The sequence below is a fragment of the Haplochromis burtoni genome, unplaced genomic scaffold, assembly GCF_018398535.1.
Source record: "Haplochromis burtoni strain Fernald_Lab_line unplaced genomic scaffold, NCSU_Asbu1 Contig_124, whole genome shotgun sequence".
Classification (NCBI taxonomy): Eukaryota; Metazoa; Chordata; class Actinopteri; order Cichliformes; family Cichlidae; genus Haplochromis; species Haplochromis burtoni.
This window is the reverse complement of record NW_024582485.1, coordinates 1,625,887-1,644,577: the sequence shown is the minus strand read 5'-3', so window position 1 is coordinate 1,644,577 and position 18,691 is coordinate 1,625,887. Positions and strand designations below refer to the sequence as shown.

Here is an 18,691-nt window from a genome sequence, read left to right as displayed (position 1 = left end):
AACAATAAAAGGTGAATCAAATGGACCATTACGGCAAGGCTGGGATGGTCAATTTGGTAAAGTAAATCCGTTGGGCATCTTTCTTTGCCTTTAGACAACAATTCTGATGGCAAAAGAGCCAAACGGGACAGGCAAAAAAAAGGAAAAAAAAAAATAGCCACAAACACAAGGTATTAGTCTACTCATGTCTCTCAACTCAGCTTAATGATTTTTAATAGTGAAACTCCAAAAACTCACTTAAAAACTTTTACAATATCCTTTATGCTAAATTACTGTTGAAAGTTGCAAGCTTTTAACTGACCTCTAAATATCAGCTCTAGAGAAAAGCATTTACTTTATTAGGTGGTAATTAAGTAAAATCAGAAACTACACAGCTGATAATGTCAAGTCATGTCCTGTGAAGCCTCAATTTTCCTTTAGGGTGTCCATTGTATACATTAAAATCAGTACATTTTTTATCTATTTCACACAATACCACATGCATGGCAGTCATACAACTCAAATATTTCAAAACATACAGATGTTATGTTTAATATCCTGTAAATGAACCTCCTCTGGTGTGGTCTGTTGTAAATATTTCCTCACCTCTCGGCATGCCTTGAGCTCTTCAAATTCCCTGGTGGTCCAGTGTCTATCCTTGAAGAAATTTGTTGTGTTTCTTTTGTAAAACAAGTCCCAGTTTTTCTGCGCTTCTTTCTCCAGCTTCATCTGTTTGAAGTCAGACACCAGAGCCCGCTCACCGTTCAGTCTTTCCTGCTCCCCCAGAGTTAAAACCCTGGCAGTGGGGGTGTTCGCTTGGTCTTTCGACTCCTCTTCTTTTCCAGGATGTGTACAGTTAATATCACCACTCAAAACCCCACTTTCTGACAATGCCATGATAAACTGCCACAAAGTGTCTCCACGTTCTGTTTATACTCGTTTATGAAAAATAGGCTTTTCAAACATGCTAACCCCAATTAACTGATTTAGAGTTTTATTTTAAAACAAATTTGAGGGTAGCCGTACTTTTTCCACATTTAATGCATCCATGTTGTCCGTTAACTAAATGATGTCGTGTGGTCTTTACTACTTAATTCCGTTTCTCATCGAGTGGCGCGTTTTCTATAATTACTCGTTACTGACTAAATTAAAGCATTGAAAACATTTTCATAGGTTATTATGTAGTGAAATGCGTTGTTTGGTTTTTTTTGAAAAATCTTTTGCTTTAATGAAAACAGGTGACGTTGCTAACACAGCCCACTTTCGGCGATATTTGAGAGCCGGACCAAAAGCGGAAAGGGCGTGGCCACGTGATGTTTTGCTAACTGTTAGCCACAGCAAGCTAACTTTGTGTTGTAGTTGGCATCTTATTTTGATCCTGCTCAACTTGCCAGATTGCTCTCGGGTCTTCGTGGGATTTGACCTAAATGCGAGTTTTAGTAACCATTAAACCAACGGAGCCATGAACGGGAGCACGAATCCGCTGCTGGACAAAGAGGAGCATGTTTTGAAGCTCGGAGAAAGCTTTGAGAAGAGGCCAAAGTCTTCCTTTCACACCATCAGATGTAAGTGTTACAGACTGCGCGATGTGTTAAATAAAACTTTGGCACCATACAAAGCGCACTGTTAGATTACTGTTGTGTCAGACTCTCTTTCTCACATGGACGGAGAGGCTGTGTTTTACACAGTCTGTGTATGGGTAATTATATGGAGAAAACAATATAAGTAAGTATTTGTTGCAAATGGTGTGGCAGCATTATACACTGAATTTTATCGTTTTACTCCCCATTCTCAGGTTTTAAATCTGGGTTCGTCGGCTCATAATTTTTCAATATTTGTTTAAGAGACTTAATAAAATGTCCATGTATTTGGAATTACCTACATACAATGTCTCCTAAAGCACCTGGTTAAATTATCTGTTGCATCTCCTTTTCAGATGACTTCAAACCAGCATCGATTGACACAAGCTGTGAGGGAGAGCTTCAAGTTGGGAAAGGAGATGAAGTTACTATAACACTACCTCATATTCCAGTAAGACTGCATGATGTGCACTTCTTTCTGTAAATTAAGCAAATATTAAAACAATTTCCATTCTTCTAGCATCAAATTCATCGCCCTTAAATACTGACTGAATTGGTACTTCCAGGAAGTGTGGCACTTGCATGTTAGATGAATATCTGTTCACATTCTGTACTGTGCAAAACTTTATAAATGCCTTTTCATTTCCTTTTGCTTCCAAGCTATGAGACTTTCTTGTAGTTTTTTTAAGTTGGTTTGAGCAATACTTTTCCAGGCTTCGTCAAGGTCTTTTTGATTGTTCTTTTGCTTGTTTTTTGTTTTTTTAAACACTGGCGGCATTTGACCATTTCCAGAGGCAATTTGTTTCTAGCATTGCTAGTATTTTATGCCAGTCAATTTATAACAGATTGCCTGGCATAAAATACCATAACATTTGCACCAACCAGGTGATTCCCAAATAGCTATTAGGTGTATACTTGGCATATCTCAGCATGGTTTGCAGGGAGTCCTTAGACAAATTGGTTGAAAAGTGAACATTTAGAAGATAAAAGAATAAGTGGTAGGCCTAATAAAACCCCAAAAAACTACAATCTCCATCAGATGAACAAAATCTGAAAGTCGTGTCCTTAAGAACAAGTTGTGGAATGACCTGGACCTCAATGTTATTGAAGCAGTGTGAGATTATTTATTACAAAACAAAAGGCAGCCAACATCCAAAAAGAGCTTTGAATGTCCTTCAGGAAGCATGGAGAACTATTCCTGGAGGCCACTTGAAGAAATTACAAGAAAGCTTACTTAAGAGAGTTCCGGCTGTGTTGAGGAATAACAGTGGTCATACCAAATACTGATTTTTTTCAAGCTTGTTTGATTGTACAAAGTCTGTTTTTACCTTAGATACTACATTTGTATTTATGTTTGCACATTTAGAAATCCAGTATCGAGGGTAAAAACAGACTTTGTACAATCAAAGCAATTCAAACTGAAGTCAGTGAGTCAGTCACCAGGAATAAGCACTGTATAATGATACCTTCTTCCACTGTTTTAATGTAATAGGGTCTGGCAAAATTAGCCAAGACTGTCCATATTTAGTTCTTACATTTTCTTTTTTTTCTTTCAGGGCTCTACCCCTCCCATGACAGTATTCAAAGGAAACAAGCGGCCATACCAGAAGGACTGTGTGCTCATCATTAACCACGACACTGGGGAGTTTGTACTGGAGAAACTGAGCAGCAGCATCCAGGTCAAGAAAACTAGGTGAGATATCAGTGATTACAAAATTAAGGTTATTGAAGTGGGAAGTTCAGGCTGGCTTCTATGTTACTCTTAAATAAATCCAGGTGAAATCACATCTGTTGTGTGTGTGTTTTACAGGGCAGAAGGCAGCAGTAAGATCCAGGCCCGGATTGAGCAGCAGTCGCTTCGGTCCAGCCAGCCCACCTCTCAGTTTAGGGCCCCCACTAAACCCGGGGCTGGGATCAAAACCTCTCCTTCCCCATCTAAGGACAACCCCTCCCCAGAGCCTCAGCTCGATGACATCAAGAGAGGTAAGGAAGGTGATACACGGCCACAGCTCATAATAGAAGAGATGGTTTTCCTGACATAACTATAGTTTATGATTAACATCACAAATAACATATTCTATATTAAACATATGCTACGTGACACACTTAAGTATCACATAGTTCTAAATAAATGTAAGGACATTACAGTTTGTTATAAACAATCTTTCAGTAAATGCTGAATGTCTTTGTGTTAACTGTAGCGATTCTCTGCTGTTCTTAACAGAGCTGCGAGCAGAGGTGGAGGTGATAGAGCAGATGAGCAGCAGCGGCAGCAGCAGCTCCTCCGACTCGGGCAGCGCCTCAGGGAGCGGCGATGACAGCAGCAGCAGCGACGGAGAGCTCGAGACCCCCCGACCCCTCAGCCAGACGTCACCCAGCCGCCACCCCATGGCCAACGGAGGACCTGACCGGCAGCAGGGGAACAACCAGCTCATGAACACACTCCGTGAGTACCTTTGGGTTATACTTAGACTTGGTCAGGTCAAGAGATGGAATTTATGCATGCGTGCATTCGTTTTCTGTGCTGCTGCTAATCTTGCTCATTCACTGCCAGTGACTCTGTGCTACCACACTGCATTTTTGGTATTATGGTCATTTATCTTCTGCTCCCCACAGGAAATGACCTTCAGCTCAGCGAGTCAGGCAGTGACAGCGATGACGACTGAGCTCTGCTGGTCAGTCTCTCTGTCCACACTCCTCCTCCTTTCTGCCTGGTTGACTTGTTTCTTTGCTGTGATAGCTGACCCCAGCTGTGTAGGTTGGTTTGACTACATATATTTTTTTTTAATTTGCTTTAGTATATCCTGAAAGCTGGCCAGCCTGGAACTTAAGAGTGTATTTTTTATTAGATGTATATCTTGTTTTGTATAGCGAAACTGGAGACAAAGAGAAAAATTCTTCAGAGGTTTGGAAGATTATATATTAGAGTGCACATACATATTTTCTGTACTTAGAGCAGCTAGTTTTATTTACTTGTATCATTAATATTTTTTTTTCTTTCAGTTTTGTCTATGGTTTGGCAAGCAAGATTTTCTGTAGCTGTGCGATCATCGCTGTAACATTTGTTTTTTGTTTTCATTTTGCTAAGAGTACAAAAATAGCAGAATTGCACAGATGATCTGCAAATGGCAACAAAGCAAAGAAAACAAATGCCGCAGGTATGATGCAGAATCGGTATCAGTTGCTGATGCTAACTTTAGTTTGCTGTTTGCTGGTCATTTTTTTAAGTAGCAACACTACACTCACTAGATGTCACCTTTTAGCAGGTTGAGATTGTGGTTTTCTTATCTACGCTCATGGAAAATTAACAGGGCAACATGCTGCATGTTGTTTTAAAGCTCCAATTAGTTTGTTTTATGTCCACAAGGGGGCAGAAAAGAGTCAACAACGAGCAGAAACTCAGATTGCTGGTATGAATAACATGTAAGTAAGCTATAGAATGTAAGTCTAGTGTTGTAGCTCTCTTTTGAATTCAACTGCCACCCCCCCAAAAATGTCTAACTAATTAGCTGCTCAACTTTCCTCACCAGCTGTGTTTTACTTCCACTGTCTACTCTGTGGTGCCAGACACACAAGCTTTTATTTTTCTAAGCTTATTTATATGAAACAGTAGTTACAAACGCACGTGTTTGCTTTTTTTTTCTGATGGTCAGAGGAAAATGCAGACTTTAATCCTCCAGTCGGTCTGTGAGGCCATAACTGACAAGTTAATCATATTTGAAAGGAGACGGGTGCATCGGGGTTGGCTTCTACAAAATTTCTGTCAAGATTAAAATACTGAAATAAAATCAAAGAACCAAATTAAACTCGCTTAAAGGGGGAAACTAATTTGCCCCAGAAGCATGCAATGTGTTAATCATCACTTTCAAGTTTGTTGTATCAGCTATGTATCATTTGCAAACAGAGAACATTTTATTTTTTTGCTCCAGTATTTTCATATAAAACCTATACCATTGTACCATTCCACGCCTTAAAGCATTCTAGCTTGGAAAAAATAAGTGAATGTGTCATTTTCTGACAATGCCAAAGAGTTGAAATGCCCCTCGTCATGTGCAAGATGTACAGGAATGTTCGCAGTGTAACGCCTTTTCCATGCATTGACTGCAGCTCTGAAATGTTTCCAGGCATCGCCTGCAGTGGTTGTATGTGACAATGAAAATCTCTCAGTCGGTCAAACCACAAGTTAAACAGACTTTAACTGGTCAGATCCCTGTTGCACTGTGGTTGTGTGTGCATAGAGCTGGTAATATTAATTTTCTATCATGCTTCCTGCACCCTCTGAACAGGTGCCACCCATTGTATAAACTAAACATAGTGTTTCCAGTAGTTAGAACACAAACAGATCTCTTACTGTGTCCTAAATGTGTGAAAATCACTTAACGACACCAGTGTGTAATTGTACTTTTCATTTTTTTCTGTAGTTTATGTGTAATTGTGATTTGTATCAGTGATTTTCTTCCAATTTCTGCTAGAGACTGTGAAAATCCTGTTTGTGATTATGAATGCAGTATAACAAGCCACAGTGTAGAGAAAACCGAGGAGTTTTATTACAGAATGATTAGACTTAAAGGTCACAGTATTTGTTGTTAAAGAAATTTTGACGAATGCAAAATTTTAGGATGAAACGCCAGATGATTGTCATTTTTGAAACTGGTAACAAGTTTTGGGTCATATTTAAAGGAAATTTCCATCAAAATAATTAAATAGTTACTCTAAGAAAAACATTAGATGTACTTTATTATAATTAGTGTGAAATTTGAGATTGTAAGGGTCTATTTTAATTAATACAGCTGTCTGCAGAGACCCGCTTTATGTGACCCAAAGCGTCTTTTTAGGTCTATTTTCTATTTTTTAAGCCTATTTTCTTCTGTTTAATGCTTGCAACCACAGTAATGTGTGTGGCCCATATACCATACTGTGGTTCAGGACCGAGGCTTTGACATGCTACTTTTTCAAAACCTTTTTTTTTGTGACTGCATTCATTTGCAGAGGAAGAAACAAGTGTATTCAAATAATCCAGCTGCCCCTTACGTACGCATCACTCTGTACAGACGGCTTAAAACTGAACTTACATTTACTTAAAAACCACATTTAATATAAGGAACAATTACAGGGATTTTCTGAATCCCATGTACACGCATACAGATGCTGTTAAGCCTCTTCTCAGGACTGTGTGGGAGTGGATGGACCATGCTCCATCGACTCCAGCCACCAGACTCACATTTTGCACCTTTTAATGTTGAACAAACTTTGAAACAGCTGACCTCATGTAATTCCCAGCATAGCACTATCCCATATACAACCTCAGCAGTACAAGGCTTGCAAACTGAAAACATCAACAAGGAGTAGAAAACGCGTGTAACTGGCATCCCAGTACTTGCATCATTTATTCAAAAAGATGTGTCAGCTACCAAAAGAGCGTAAATTTGCTCTAGTTTTCTGCTATCCTGTACTCCTGAAATGAGAGATTTTACGAGTGGATGTGCAGCATCAACATTTTGATGTTTGACATTGACTCATAGCTACGTTCATTTTATGGGCAGTGTTCTAAACTGAAGCTAGTCTTTTCTTTTTAACTCGCATAACAAAGCAGACATGATTGTGAGTTATAAGACTGTCATACTGTGCAGTACTAGAAAGAGTTACAGTAGCAGGTGAAATGTAAGTATTTCTTCTTGAACAGGGGGGAAAATTCACTATCTTCCATGTGTCAGTGTTTTGTTTCTCCACCTGGGCCAGACTGCAGTCATTTTTTTTTCTGCTTTTGAACATTGAAGTGAAAGAGGGTGGCGAATTGTCAAAGCGAGTGAAACCACTAAAACAGGTGGACACACGTCTAATCCCCTAAAACCTGTACAACCCTGGAGACTCAGTTTGCTGTTGAATGAACTCTAATGTATTTGGTGCTTTTAGTCCTTATGTTTTATTTTAGAGATGTGTTCATGTGAAATATGTTTGTATAAATTTGAAGTGTATTAAAGCTGTGCAAATGTATTTAAAATAGTTTTACATCTTTTTTTTTCTTTCAAGATTTGTGTCTTTTATCTTTAGTGGAGATAAATCTAAGGAGCCACAGATAAACATGAAATCAGCTTTACTTCATTTTTTTTAAACACTGGCTTCTTTTGGGAATTGAACTAGCAGCCGTAATCTCGATTTTTCTCCAGCACTACATAGAGGAAGGACGACAGTCAAAAATGAACTTCGAGAAAAGATTATATTGCTGGTCTTAAATAATTATCGTCAAGTGAAACATATGCTTACACGAACACCTTCAGTTTACTAACCACTACAACCTGTACACTGAGCATAATACAATACAGTACTTAATCCCTGCGATGGTGCAACAGCTGAGTCACATTTGGGCATTTCTCTTCAAACAGTAACAAAAAATACACAACAAATACATAAATAGCTTTTGTTTCCCTTTAAATCATTTATAACACAATTATACTCATGATTCTGGCTCTTGCTACAACATTTCATTTGACTGATATATAAATTAACATCAACAACAAATAATAGCAATAATATTAATAATTAGAACAATAATTATATAAAAGCTTGTCTGTCTTTCATATAAATCTGGCTAGCTTACAGTATGAAATGATGGAATAGAGATGATAAATTCAGTTTTGATATGATGAATCCGAGTTTCTCTTTGACTTTGAATCTCACTATTCCAAATGCAGATGCTCTGTTGTTCACTTTAATGTGTTTGCGAGAGAAACTCAGTCGCCATGTTGGCTCTAAGAGGAGTCCGCTGGCCCCAGACTGTTCCCTGAGGGTCCATGGCAACATGCCGTAGTTCCTGTAATTCGTGAGTTGTAAAATCTCCAAATGCCACTTAAGTTGTCGCTTGAGATTTTAGTTTTTATTCTCCAAAACTGTAATTGGTGGCGACTGGTGTAGTAACAGTGTGACAAAGAGGCGAGAGGAAGTCAGAAATCGAACGCTCCGTGATCAGATGATCATCTGAGTTTCCCTTCAGTCCGTCACCATTGTTTGGATCGCTGGCATCTAAGTCACGACAGCGTACTTCCTTGTGAAGTTATGGACCCTGAGTACCTTGTTGCATCTTATCTGTCAACTTGAGACCCTTTAGTGTCTTTCCAAACTCTGCTTTGCTAGTTTGGACCCTTAGTTTTAGTTCAGATGACCCTCCCTTCAGTCCCCTTCCCCCAGCTCATAGGGGTCACCGTCCAGGGCATGCTGTGGGTTTGATGCACCGTCCCTGGAACATCACCAGGTTGGCGGGGCAGTGGCAGCCGGCCACGCACGGCTTACGGCACGGTCCGATCTCATTCCAGTTGTCACAGGTTTTGGTGCAGCCTGGACCACAGGTGTCGTACACTGCATCGTGTTTACACTGGGTGGCTGATGAGAGGAAGAAAAGGTAGAAAGAGGGGAAAAAGTTAGGACTTGATTATGTCAATGTGAGCAGATTCTCAGCAGCTTCTCATTGGAATTAGCTGTTTCTCATGCACTCATACCAAACCCAATGCATACTGTTCATTTTATCAAGGTTGAACGATAATATCATGCAAAAGAGGGAATTTAAGCATACATAAGGTAAATCCTTTTCTACTTCTCTAAAAGGGAGTACTATGAACTGGAATGGCAGCTGCAGTAAGTGTCAGGTTTGCTCAGAAGTGAGCAGAATTTTCTTTAAACAAAAAACAAAAAGCCAAATCTGGTGTCATTAAGACTGGCTCTAATAGTCAAGAGCACCTCTCAGAAGGCTCTGCGATTTATGAGTGTTGCCACTCACCCATACAAGGAGCTTCGGGTTTCCAAAGGACGGGCACACCTTCCCTCTCACAGGCTCTGCTGTAGGCGATGAAGGTCTCGCAGTAACAGTTTTTATGGACTGGACACTCACACACATGTCCGTCACACACGACCTAAAGAGGGCAGAATTTGGTTTTGTTTAAGATTAAGTTCCCGTAATGAAAAAAGATTTTACCGAAAGCCTCATACAAGTATGGTTATGGTAGGACAGAGAAATGGATACGTGTGACAAGCTACAGTGTTTGGCACTTTAACAATTAAGTTGTCACTTGAGATTTCTCCTCACCTGTAAAAAGACCCGAAGTCCACCACACTGTGGCACTTACTAAAAAGCCACGATTTTATCTTCTGGCACTCCCGGTGAGCCCTGAACTTGACTTTAACGCTGCCGGGGCACAGGAATGAAGTCGGCCTGCGAGGCGGGTGATGTTTGGTGCAAACCTCATTTCCCTCGACCCTCCATGACTCTGCGAACTCGTCCACGTCAAACTTGAACTGCCCGTCACCGCCTATGGTATCGTCACGCTTGTGGCCATTGTAGTTGCCGCAAAGGCCGCAAAGGCGCCCACGCAGATGAGGAGCAGCTACAACCTCCACAAAACTGTCACCATCCCATGTGATCTCCAGACCTGCAGAAAAAGGTGGAGGTTAGAAACAAAATCTTTATTATTTGTAACCATCTCTTGTAAAAGAATGATTTCAAATTATCAACTAATTTTTCAGATATGTGGTTTTCATCTGCAAAGTTTGTGCTGTTATTCTTAAAGCTGCTTTAATTTTGGACAAAAAATTCATAATAACCTTTCTGCATATTTTATTTGGGTGGCATGAGAGGGCAGAAGACTCCTGCGCTTCTGCTGATGCTTAACAGAAGGCCACACACAGGTACAGTCAGACCAAATCAGGTGAAAGGTCCACACAGAATGTTAAATAGACGATCATACATGGAAAACCAGGCTCCACTCACTGAGCCATGCCATATTTTATCAAGAACTCTCCAATGATTAATTCACCTTCAGCTGAGACCACAAATAGAGGTCAATATTTGCTGATTTAAAAACTTGGATCAGAAAGACGTATACTGACCTGCAATGGTGGTGAGTTTGAGCAGGTATCCATCCAGGTCTACATGCACCCCAGGACCATGGTAGGGCAGGGCGATGCGAGTACCATTCTTCCGTACCGTTAAGTGCTGGTGCAGGCTGAGGATCAAACTACTCAGCCTCACCTCGACAGACTGAGTCCAGGAGAAGGAGCGAGTCCTCCGGGCGTGATTCTTCACCAACACCTGAAATCAAAGTAATGAGATTAAAAGCCAATAAAACAGGACAACTCAGGATCTATTGAGGTCTCAGAGGTCCTGATGTCTTTATAAAATTTCAGCTTCTTTTGGTTTCTAATGTGTGAAAAAAGTCAGCAGAGAGGTCAGCAGAGATGAGCAGTTTCCCAATTTTTTCATCCCATTCTGAGTACACATTTTATCAAATCCTAGTGTATTCTAAATTCCATCAATAACATACTATAATACAGCTTAACCTGGCCTAACTTTCAGGTATTTCACTCCTTTTGAAAATTATATTTGACCAGTGATGGTGAAAGAAAACCATCAAGTTCCATCATTGTACTGTAACATTTTGACTGTATTTATTTTTTGTTGTTGTAAGTTGGTAAGATAAATGAATAATTGAATAATAGGACATCCAGCATGCACATCAACATAACAAATATAAAATAAAGATTAATACGCTCTGTAATAAGGCCTGCGGCCTGAAAAGTACAGCATGCTTATGATATAAGATGGGGAAATATGGTTTGTTTTCCTCCAGCATTACCATGAAATTGCACACTACTTAAAATTACCAACCCAATATCTAAATTTACTTACAATATAATTATTTATTTGTTTCCTGTATGTACACTCAAATTCCATTTAATTACAGAGGAAGTATGCCCTCAGTTGTGGGCTATATTATGAAGTGATACCCTTCCATTTTACCGTGAAGCTCGAGTCTGGGCTGTTGAGGTTGATGTTATTCCCAGGCCCTCCAGAGGGAATGCTACCACAATCACGAGTCAGAACATACTGACAAGTTCCCTGAAAGTTAAAGGTCCTGCCGTCAAAGGTGTTGTAGTGAGGGTCGCCAAAGACTGTACACACGCCTGGCTCTGAAGAAGGACAAAGAAAAAGAAAGCTCTTGATATGTTTAACCAAAAAAATAGAAGGAAGTCAAAGAAAGCAAATGCCTTTTTTAACCTCAGTGACCTAAAACATGAACTTTGGAACAGCAGTAGGTCCCTGGACAGCAAGAGGCAACCCAAAGTTAAGCACTTTATAAAAAAGGATACATGTTGAAATCTGACAGCTAACAGCGGAAAAATAATTTACGATAAATGCTGAAATATGTGGCACTAATGTGACTCACTGTGGTAATACATCTGCCTGACCAGCTAAATCTAAACTCTATATTATACACAAGTGGGGTTTATGGAGTATTTGTAGTCCTGAAATAGAACATTTTGGGGGATTTTTTTGCTGCAGTTTGAAGCCAAAAGCTAAAGTAAAACGACCCAAAGGGTAAACCACAGTCTGGACTGAAGTTCACGGGGAATACTCAAGTGAACTGCAGAGGCCAGAATGAGATTTTATTTTTTATTGCTCATAAAAAGAACAATTCATAGGTTCTGACATATAATTAGCTTTCTAAACATTCAGTATCAATAACTCTGATTCTTGTGCAGCCACAAACAAAATATATATATATATAAATATATTTGAGATATTTTAAGACTTTGATGGGCTCAAATTAAAGGGCTTCCCTAGATATATAGATTAGAAGACACTGCAGTGAGAATCCCACAAATCACTGTGTGGAGGGTGGAGAAGGACTTACTCACTTTCAGTGCAAACTGGGCAGCAGCCAGTTCTGTTCAGGATTTTATTCTGCAAGAGAACAGACACAGAAACACTGGATTAGATAACTGACAGAGGAATTAAGGGAAGATGACAAGAAGCTTGAATGTGGAAAGGAAACTTGTTTTGACAGAATGTGGAGCAGTGTCACGAGCAAAGCATAGACACATGGAATAAAAACCTAAAAGAAAATTACAATAAGAAAAAACTTTTTACAAATTTCAACCGAACTGTACACGAATCAGAATGTCCAGGAAAAAAGCTTCTCTTTTGATAAATATTTCTAAAAACCATTAACTTTTTTGCCCTTGTTAAACTTTCTTCTACTGATCACAGATCACAAAGTCAGATTATTCCTAGTTTTCTGTATTTGGGAGAAAAAGAAGATCAGAGTTTTGTAAATGCAAGAAAACTAACAAAGTAAAGTAAAAATAAATAAAAACAGTAAAATAAAACAGAATCTGAATCAGAATACTTTATTAATCCCGAAGGAAATTGTAGGTTACAGCAGGCAGGATGCTAATGGTGCACGCGCAAAGAACCTTCTGACCAAACTTTACACAAACATCACATTGGGAAGAAAAATAGTAGTTGGAGTTGATTCCTGATGGACCCCTGTTATTGAACGTGGGTCTGCCACATAAAATACAGTATTATAATGTATGACTTAGAATATGATGACTATTATTAATAATCTCTCATAATATTTTAACTTGTTCTTTTTCCTCTAATTTAAAGTCTTGTTTCCACACAGTTGAGAACCAAGTACTGGTGGTCAAACGATATATATTTCCCATTTTTGTTGGTAGAGATTATCAACAGTTCTAATTTTGTGCTGTCATTCAAGCAGAGGTAACAGAAGTTACATGAAAGATGTCGATACAGGAAAAGTTCACGTTTTGACAAGTTCACAGCAACACCAGGAAGGTTTCAGAGACACGCATACTCCAACTTCAACTGCTGAACTTTGTCTGTGTAACAGGACCCTCTGTGTGTGTGTGTGTGTGTGTGTGTGTGTGTGTGTGTGTGTGTGTGTGTGTGTGTCCGCTGTATGTTTCAACTTCCATCAAAAGTGCAGATCAGAGGGCTCTTTCACACACCTAGTTTCTTTGCCTCAGGGAAGCCCTTTTTTTCACACGCACGCACACACACGCGTGCACACACACACACACACACACACACACACACACACACACACACACACACACACACACACATGTAATTCTATCTTTGTGAGGACCTTCGCTGATACAATGCCTTCCTTGCCCCTTAAAACTACCTTAACCAGTCTAACTAAATGTTTTAACCCCAGCCCCTACCCCTGTTAACCACCCTTTGAGTCTAGACTAACCAAATACCCTCCCTTTTGAAAAATGACTCCTCTCCCAAGGTCTAAAACTGGAACCAGTCCTCACAAATAGACATATAAACGTATATGCAGTCTTTTTCCCCTGTCTTCCAGACATACACAAACACACACACACACCACTCATCTGTCATCTCATAAAGAAGTTCTCTGTACCCTCAATGCAGACTCCAGAGTCCTAACCTCGGCACAAAGGGCACTCTCTCTCTTTGAAGAGGGCTGCCTTTTGACAGACTGATGACACAAACAAGGACACGCACACACACACTCATTCAGGCACACACAGTGTCAGAGATTGGTTTTCAGGGGCCTAAATATAGGGAACCTCTTCTTTGCTGTCACTCAAATGCCACACAGACAAAAGGCTGTTCGGAGACACACTGTCTCCAAATGGGACCCACACGCTCTGCCGACCTGCTGCTGACCGCAGGATGATGGCATGGGAAAGAGTATGCGTGAGGTATGTGTGTGTGTTTTGAAGGTAATGTGGACTGTAATGACCTCTGTGAGAGTGATAAGCCACACTAGATTACATTTACTAATATCTTTTCATATCAAGAATAGTGCAAATGTCAGATTTTTCATTGTTATTAAACTGTGGGACAGATTGTTTAAAACACCTGCCTACAAATCAAACCTGACTTTGTATTTTCATAAGAGAAACATTTTCATAAGAGAAACATTGCAACAATTTTATTGCAATCAGAATTTAATAAATTCACAAATTATGCTTAATATCAACATATTTTTACAAGAAATGATGTTTACTTTATGTAAAGAGCAGAAAAGTCAACCCAGGGGGTTAGCGGTAACCTCTCCACTGGTCCTGAAGTGATTTCACTCACTGATATCAACCTCACAATGCAGCACACACGTGTTATCCGATATCGTGCTATATATTCCCCACTGAAAATCTGTTTACATCCTTTTGCATTCCTTTACATACAACTACATGCATCTGGGTAACTTTTTCCTGTGTCACTTCTTTCATGTTGTTTTTTCTTATACAGCTCTCAAAAAGTGATGTCACATACTGTCTCAATGTTGTGTCAATGCTCTAAAAAGTGCATTAATATGTTAAGAATAGAGACTGGAACTGTATATAAAAGACAGCCACTGTGAAATCACTTACTAGTTAGGAAAGTGCCGGATTTAACCCATTAAAACCGACTGGAGCATCTGTGCTCCCATAGGTTTTAGGTTAAACTTTTACGTCAAACTACCATAACTCTTACACCATTTGTGCAACCACAAAATTTCAGTGGTTTCTGAAAGCAGAAACTGTTCTTTTCAGTGATATAAAGGTCATTACAGTAATCCCAAGCAAGGCCCACATTCAGTACTTAGCAAATAACACAGAAAACAGGAAAAAGAAAAAAACAAAACAAAAAAGAACCCCAAAAGATCAAAAGAAAACAGATAAAAAGTTCTGTTTTCTGTTGAGCGCTTTCTCCCCTCACTCTCTCTTCTCTCAACCAACCTTTGTCTTTGCGGGGCAGTACTTGAGAAAATCGCCGAGTCTGTGCTTTCAGGAAGTTTTGGAATTCTTTCAATTGAGCATGAGGTTAAGGAGTTACGGGAGTTACAGATGTTTAAAAAAAAAACCCGCTGTAAAACACCTGTCTGACGCCAGCGATGGAAACAGAAATACAATACACATTCATATGGCAGCAACTTGCCAATCTCCCTCTGTGGTTTCCTTTTTTTCTCCTTTTTTGATGAGTATGTCATCAAAACATCTGCATTATTTTGCAATCAGTAAGACTAGAAACTTGTGACTGAGACCATAGAGGAATCACAAACGTGTTTACTAGGATCACAGATCAAGGAAGCAGGAGGGTCATTTTCTTACAAACATTTCAACAATCTGGCTTTTTTTTTTAGCAACCAGAAAAGTCGCCCCCTGCAGGCCACTAAAAAGAATGGCTGCTGCATTCACTGCACTTTTTCAACATTGAAGCTACAGTCCTTAAAAAACTATTTGCCCTCTTCCACATTTAAAGTGACTTATAAAACTGCTTTTTCTCTGGAGACAAAACTGAATGTGGACCACCAACGGCACTGTGCCTGTTCTGACCGCAAACAACAGGTGAGGGCTCGTTGTAACCACTGGAAGCGTGTGAACTTAGACCAACATTGACACCGGCTTTGACTGCGTGACGGCCACCGGCATGCCAGGAATCCACTCCATCACGAAACGCACGACAGATAACCTCAAAGCGACCTCTGCAACAGGTGAACGCACCATAGACCCTTCTCTTGCCAGCAGTTCCCCGAGTTCCCAGCTAATGCCACATTTCAGCTGTGTTACAGTGCACTAATTGAGACCTCTTTATGCAACAGGCTGTGTTACTCTTTGATATACCCTTATAGTTATTTTGCTTATTTCTTGCATATGTCATGTAAAAAAGAGGATACATTTTTACATGACATGTTCAATGTTTTGATTCAAGCTGATACTCTACACCTGCATTTTTAGGTGAACCTGTTGAAATTGAGAGTCGGTTATGGCAGCACTGCCGATAAATCTTGACAGTATTGTCATTTTGAGGCGTTACGCATGTGAAATGAGAATCATGAAGTTAGTCATGGGCTGTAAAGTATGAGTGTGAGACAGGTCAGATGGAGAAAAGGAAAGCAGATAAAGTGGAGTGACAAAGACAGGGTTGTTGTAGGTTAAACCACCAGGGGTATGAGGTATTTTTGTTTGTGCCACCAAATCTCCACCCACCCCATCACCTTTGGATGACTGACTGCTCCCAGCCTTCACTAGAGATTGCAGTGTTTTTTGCAAACATTATAGTCCAAGAAATTAAAAAGACAAATACACAGTCGAAAAGCAGCTAGGGTAACATAACAGCACATAACACACCGCTATAAATAAATGTAATCCATTGATCAACTGGTGTCACTCACCGAGGGGCAGCTGGTGATTGGTACACACTGTTTGGGCTGACACTCAATGCTGCCTTTAACGCAAGTACAGAGAGTACAGTTAACTGATGACCACATGTCTCCTTCCTGCAAAGGAAAAAAGACACAATAGGGTTAGAACAACATCCATCAAGACGTAAAGGCACTTATCATTCCAACAATACCCAAGAATACAGCTACGTATTATCTATACGTTCATCCTTTGCTGTTGTAGTCTTTCTGATCACTCAGTGCTTTAAGCCACTACTTTACCAATTCTTGCACATGGAACTTTAGTCACATTTTAGCTACCATGCATTCACACCTACAGCCTCTATAGAATCACCAATGTATCCAACGTGCATGTCTTCAGACCTGTGACAAGTCTGAGTATGCAGAGGAGGGTCACACAGGAAACATGCTCCACACAGAAAGGTCTCAGCCACCAAAAAGATTTTAACAAGGAGGCAACCGAGCTAACCGTTACCATCATCCCACTCCCTAATCCACCCATCCATCCATCCATCCATCCATCCTGCTCTTACCCTGTAGATCTTGTTCCGGACTCTGCAGTACTTCACCTCCTCCACCTTTACATAGGACAGACACTCCTCACAGCAGTGGCTGCCTTGGCAAGTTCCCTGCCGCGAGCAGCGTTTCTTGCACACTACAGTGGAATTCTAGAAAGATTATTTGAATTAGGATTTTTTTAATTTACTAACTGACCATTGCTTTGTTTAATGAAGCCTTTGCTATTCAGGCTGATACCTGGCAGGTGCAGGTGGTACAGTTGTCGTGTATAAAGGTGGTGCCATTGTCATAGACCTGACTGTAGAACAGACAGCTTCCCAAAGAGAGATCGAACACCTTCCTCTGACCTGGAGGAAAGACAGAGTCATGTAGAGAAAAATGGGGATTAAAAACAGAATTGATTTGGTTGTATCTAAATAAAATTCTGACTGCTTCAGACATCCATGAGTGCAAAACAAAAAAATTTCCCTGCAAGATATGACTAAAGTTATGAAATTAAAATTAATGGAGGCTGAGGATAAAAAAGATATTTAGGGTTATTAGGAGCAGCATTAACCCCTTCTCTAAGGAGATTACATGTTTCATTGCCTATCTATGCTTCTGGCCACAGCTGTGTAATGTCTGCCACCTCATTTTAACAGGAGTTATGTTTTGTGGTGTTGCCCATCATTATGATCCCCATCATTGAATTTCCCAGTCTTTACCGACACATCGGGGACAACACTGTCCAGGCGGGGTGTGGGTGAGCTGAGAGGGGCAAGAAAGGACGGGACACACCTCCCTCGTGCAGAGAGTTCGGCCTCCCTGAAACAAAAACAAAATAACAGCAGAATTAACCTTTGAATGAAACTTTCCTAGGAAGGTGATTTGTTTAATTTTGTTGTCAATCTTTCAGTGTTTCATGCATCAGCAGAAAAGGGTGTGTGTGGTTGAATGTGTGACTTCATATTACCTTTGCAAACTACTCACATCTGACTTGTGAAATACGCTTAGATATTTGGTACAAAGCCTTCATCAGTGTAAAGTCTGGATATTTTGGTTCAGTTTTATTAGCACAAGAGCCAAGTTAGTACACAGCTAATGTTTGAACCTAGTTACCCGCAGAATCAATAACTGGTTTTCTGTCCCTGAATTCTTTTCACAGAGGCCAATAACAATTAGACAACAACAACAACAAATAGATAACTGTCTTTAGCCCCCATAAAATAAGACTTCATACACCGCCATATTTCTCTACTTGATGGCTACAAAAGTACATTTTAAAACCCAGAAAATCCATCCATCTTCTTAACATTTGTCCAGTTCAGTGTCACAGGTGGTCTGGAGGCTAACCCAGAGTGTGACAGGATATCACAGGACAAAGTAAATTCAGTGTAGTTATATTTATGTTGACGATTGGTTATTCATATTATTTTTTTAATTAAGACAAAACAGAAAATTTAACAGATCGATTAGTAACAGCATGCTGATTTCTATTTGGGAAACACCTCTGTATGTGTGTACATGTGTTAAAAGCTTACAGGTTCTCAAACTAGGTGTCAGCACATTAATGCTTTAATGTGTTTATGGACAAACCTGTAGGGTTTGTTTATCTAAGGTGTGTGTGTGTGTGCGTGTGTG

The 18,691-nt window shown here is 39.9% G+C and overlaps 3 protein-coding genes across 3 annotated transcripts in view; 1 reads left to right on the top strand and 2 right to left on the bottom strand.

Annotated features, from left to right (window-relative positions):
- mettl6 (methyltransferase 6, methylcytidine) overlaps window positions 1-1,149 on the bottom strand; it is a 5,231-nt gene extending 4,082 nt beyond the window's left edge. Inside the window, exon 1 of the mRNA XM_005929504.2 lies at window positions 586-1,149. Coding sequence (XP_005929566.1) covers window positions 586-876 — 291 coding nt within the window. The 5' untranslated portion in view covers window positions 877-1,149. The remainder of the gene's footprint in view (window positions 1-585) is intronic.
- Window positions 1,150-1,260: 111 nt separating this feature from the next.
- On the top strand, window positions 1,261-4,657 carry eaf1 (ELL associated factor 1). Its single transcript, XM_005929505.3, has 6 exons — window positions 1,261-1,544; window positions 1,916-2,010; window positions 3,116-3,252; window positions 3,370-3,542; window positions 3,784-4,005; window positions 4,176-4,657. The coding sequence occupies exons 1-6, from the start codon at window positions 1,442-1,444 to the stop codon at window positions 4,223-4,225; spliced, it is 780 nt and encodes a 259-aa protein (XP_005929567.1). The 5' UTR covers window positions 1,261-1,441; the 3' UTR covers window positions 4,226-4,657.
- A 1,850-nt stretch (window positions 4,658-6,507) lies between these two features.
- Window positions 6,508-18,691, bottom strand: part of bmper (BMP binding endothelial regulator) — a 34,668-nt gene continuing 22,484 nt past the window's right edge. Inside the window, 11 exon segments of the mRNA XM_042223966.1 lie at window positions 6,508-8,936; window positions 9,331-9,442; window positions 9,445-9,463; window positions 9,637-9,979; window positions 10,437-10,638; window positions 11,347-11,516; window positions 12,246-12,291; window positions 16,544-16,648; window positions 17,086-17,220; window positions 17,309-17,418; window positions 17,776-17,875. Of these exon segments, the coding sequence (XP_042079900.1) occupies window positions 8,755-8,936; window positions 9,331-9,442; window positions 9,445-9,463; window positions 9,637-9,979; window positions 10,437-10,638; window positions 11,347-11,516; window positions 12,246-12,291; window positions 16,544-16,648; window positions 17,086-17,220; window positions 17,309-17,418; window positions 17,776-17,875 (1,524 nt within the window). The 3' untranslated portion in view covers window positions 6,508-8,754.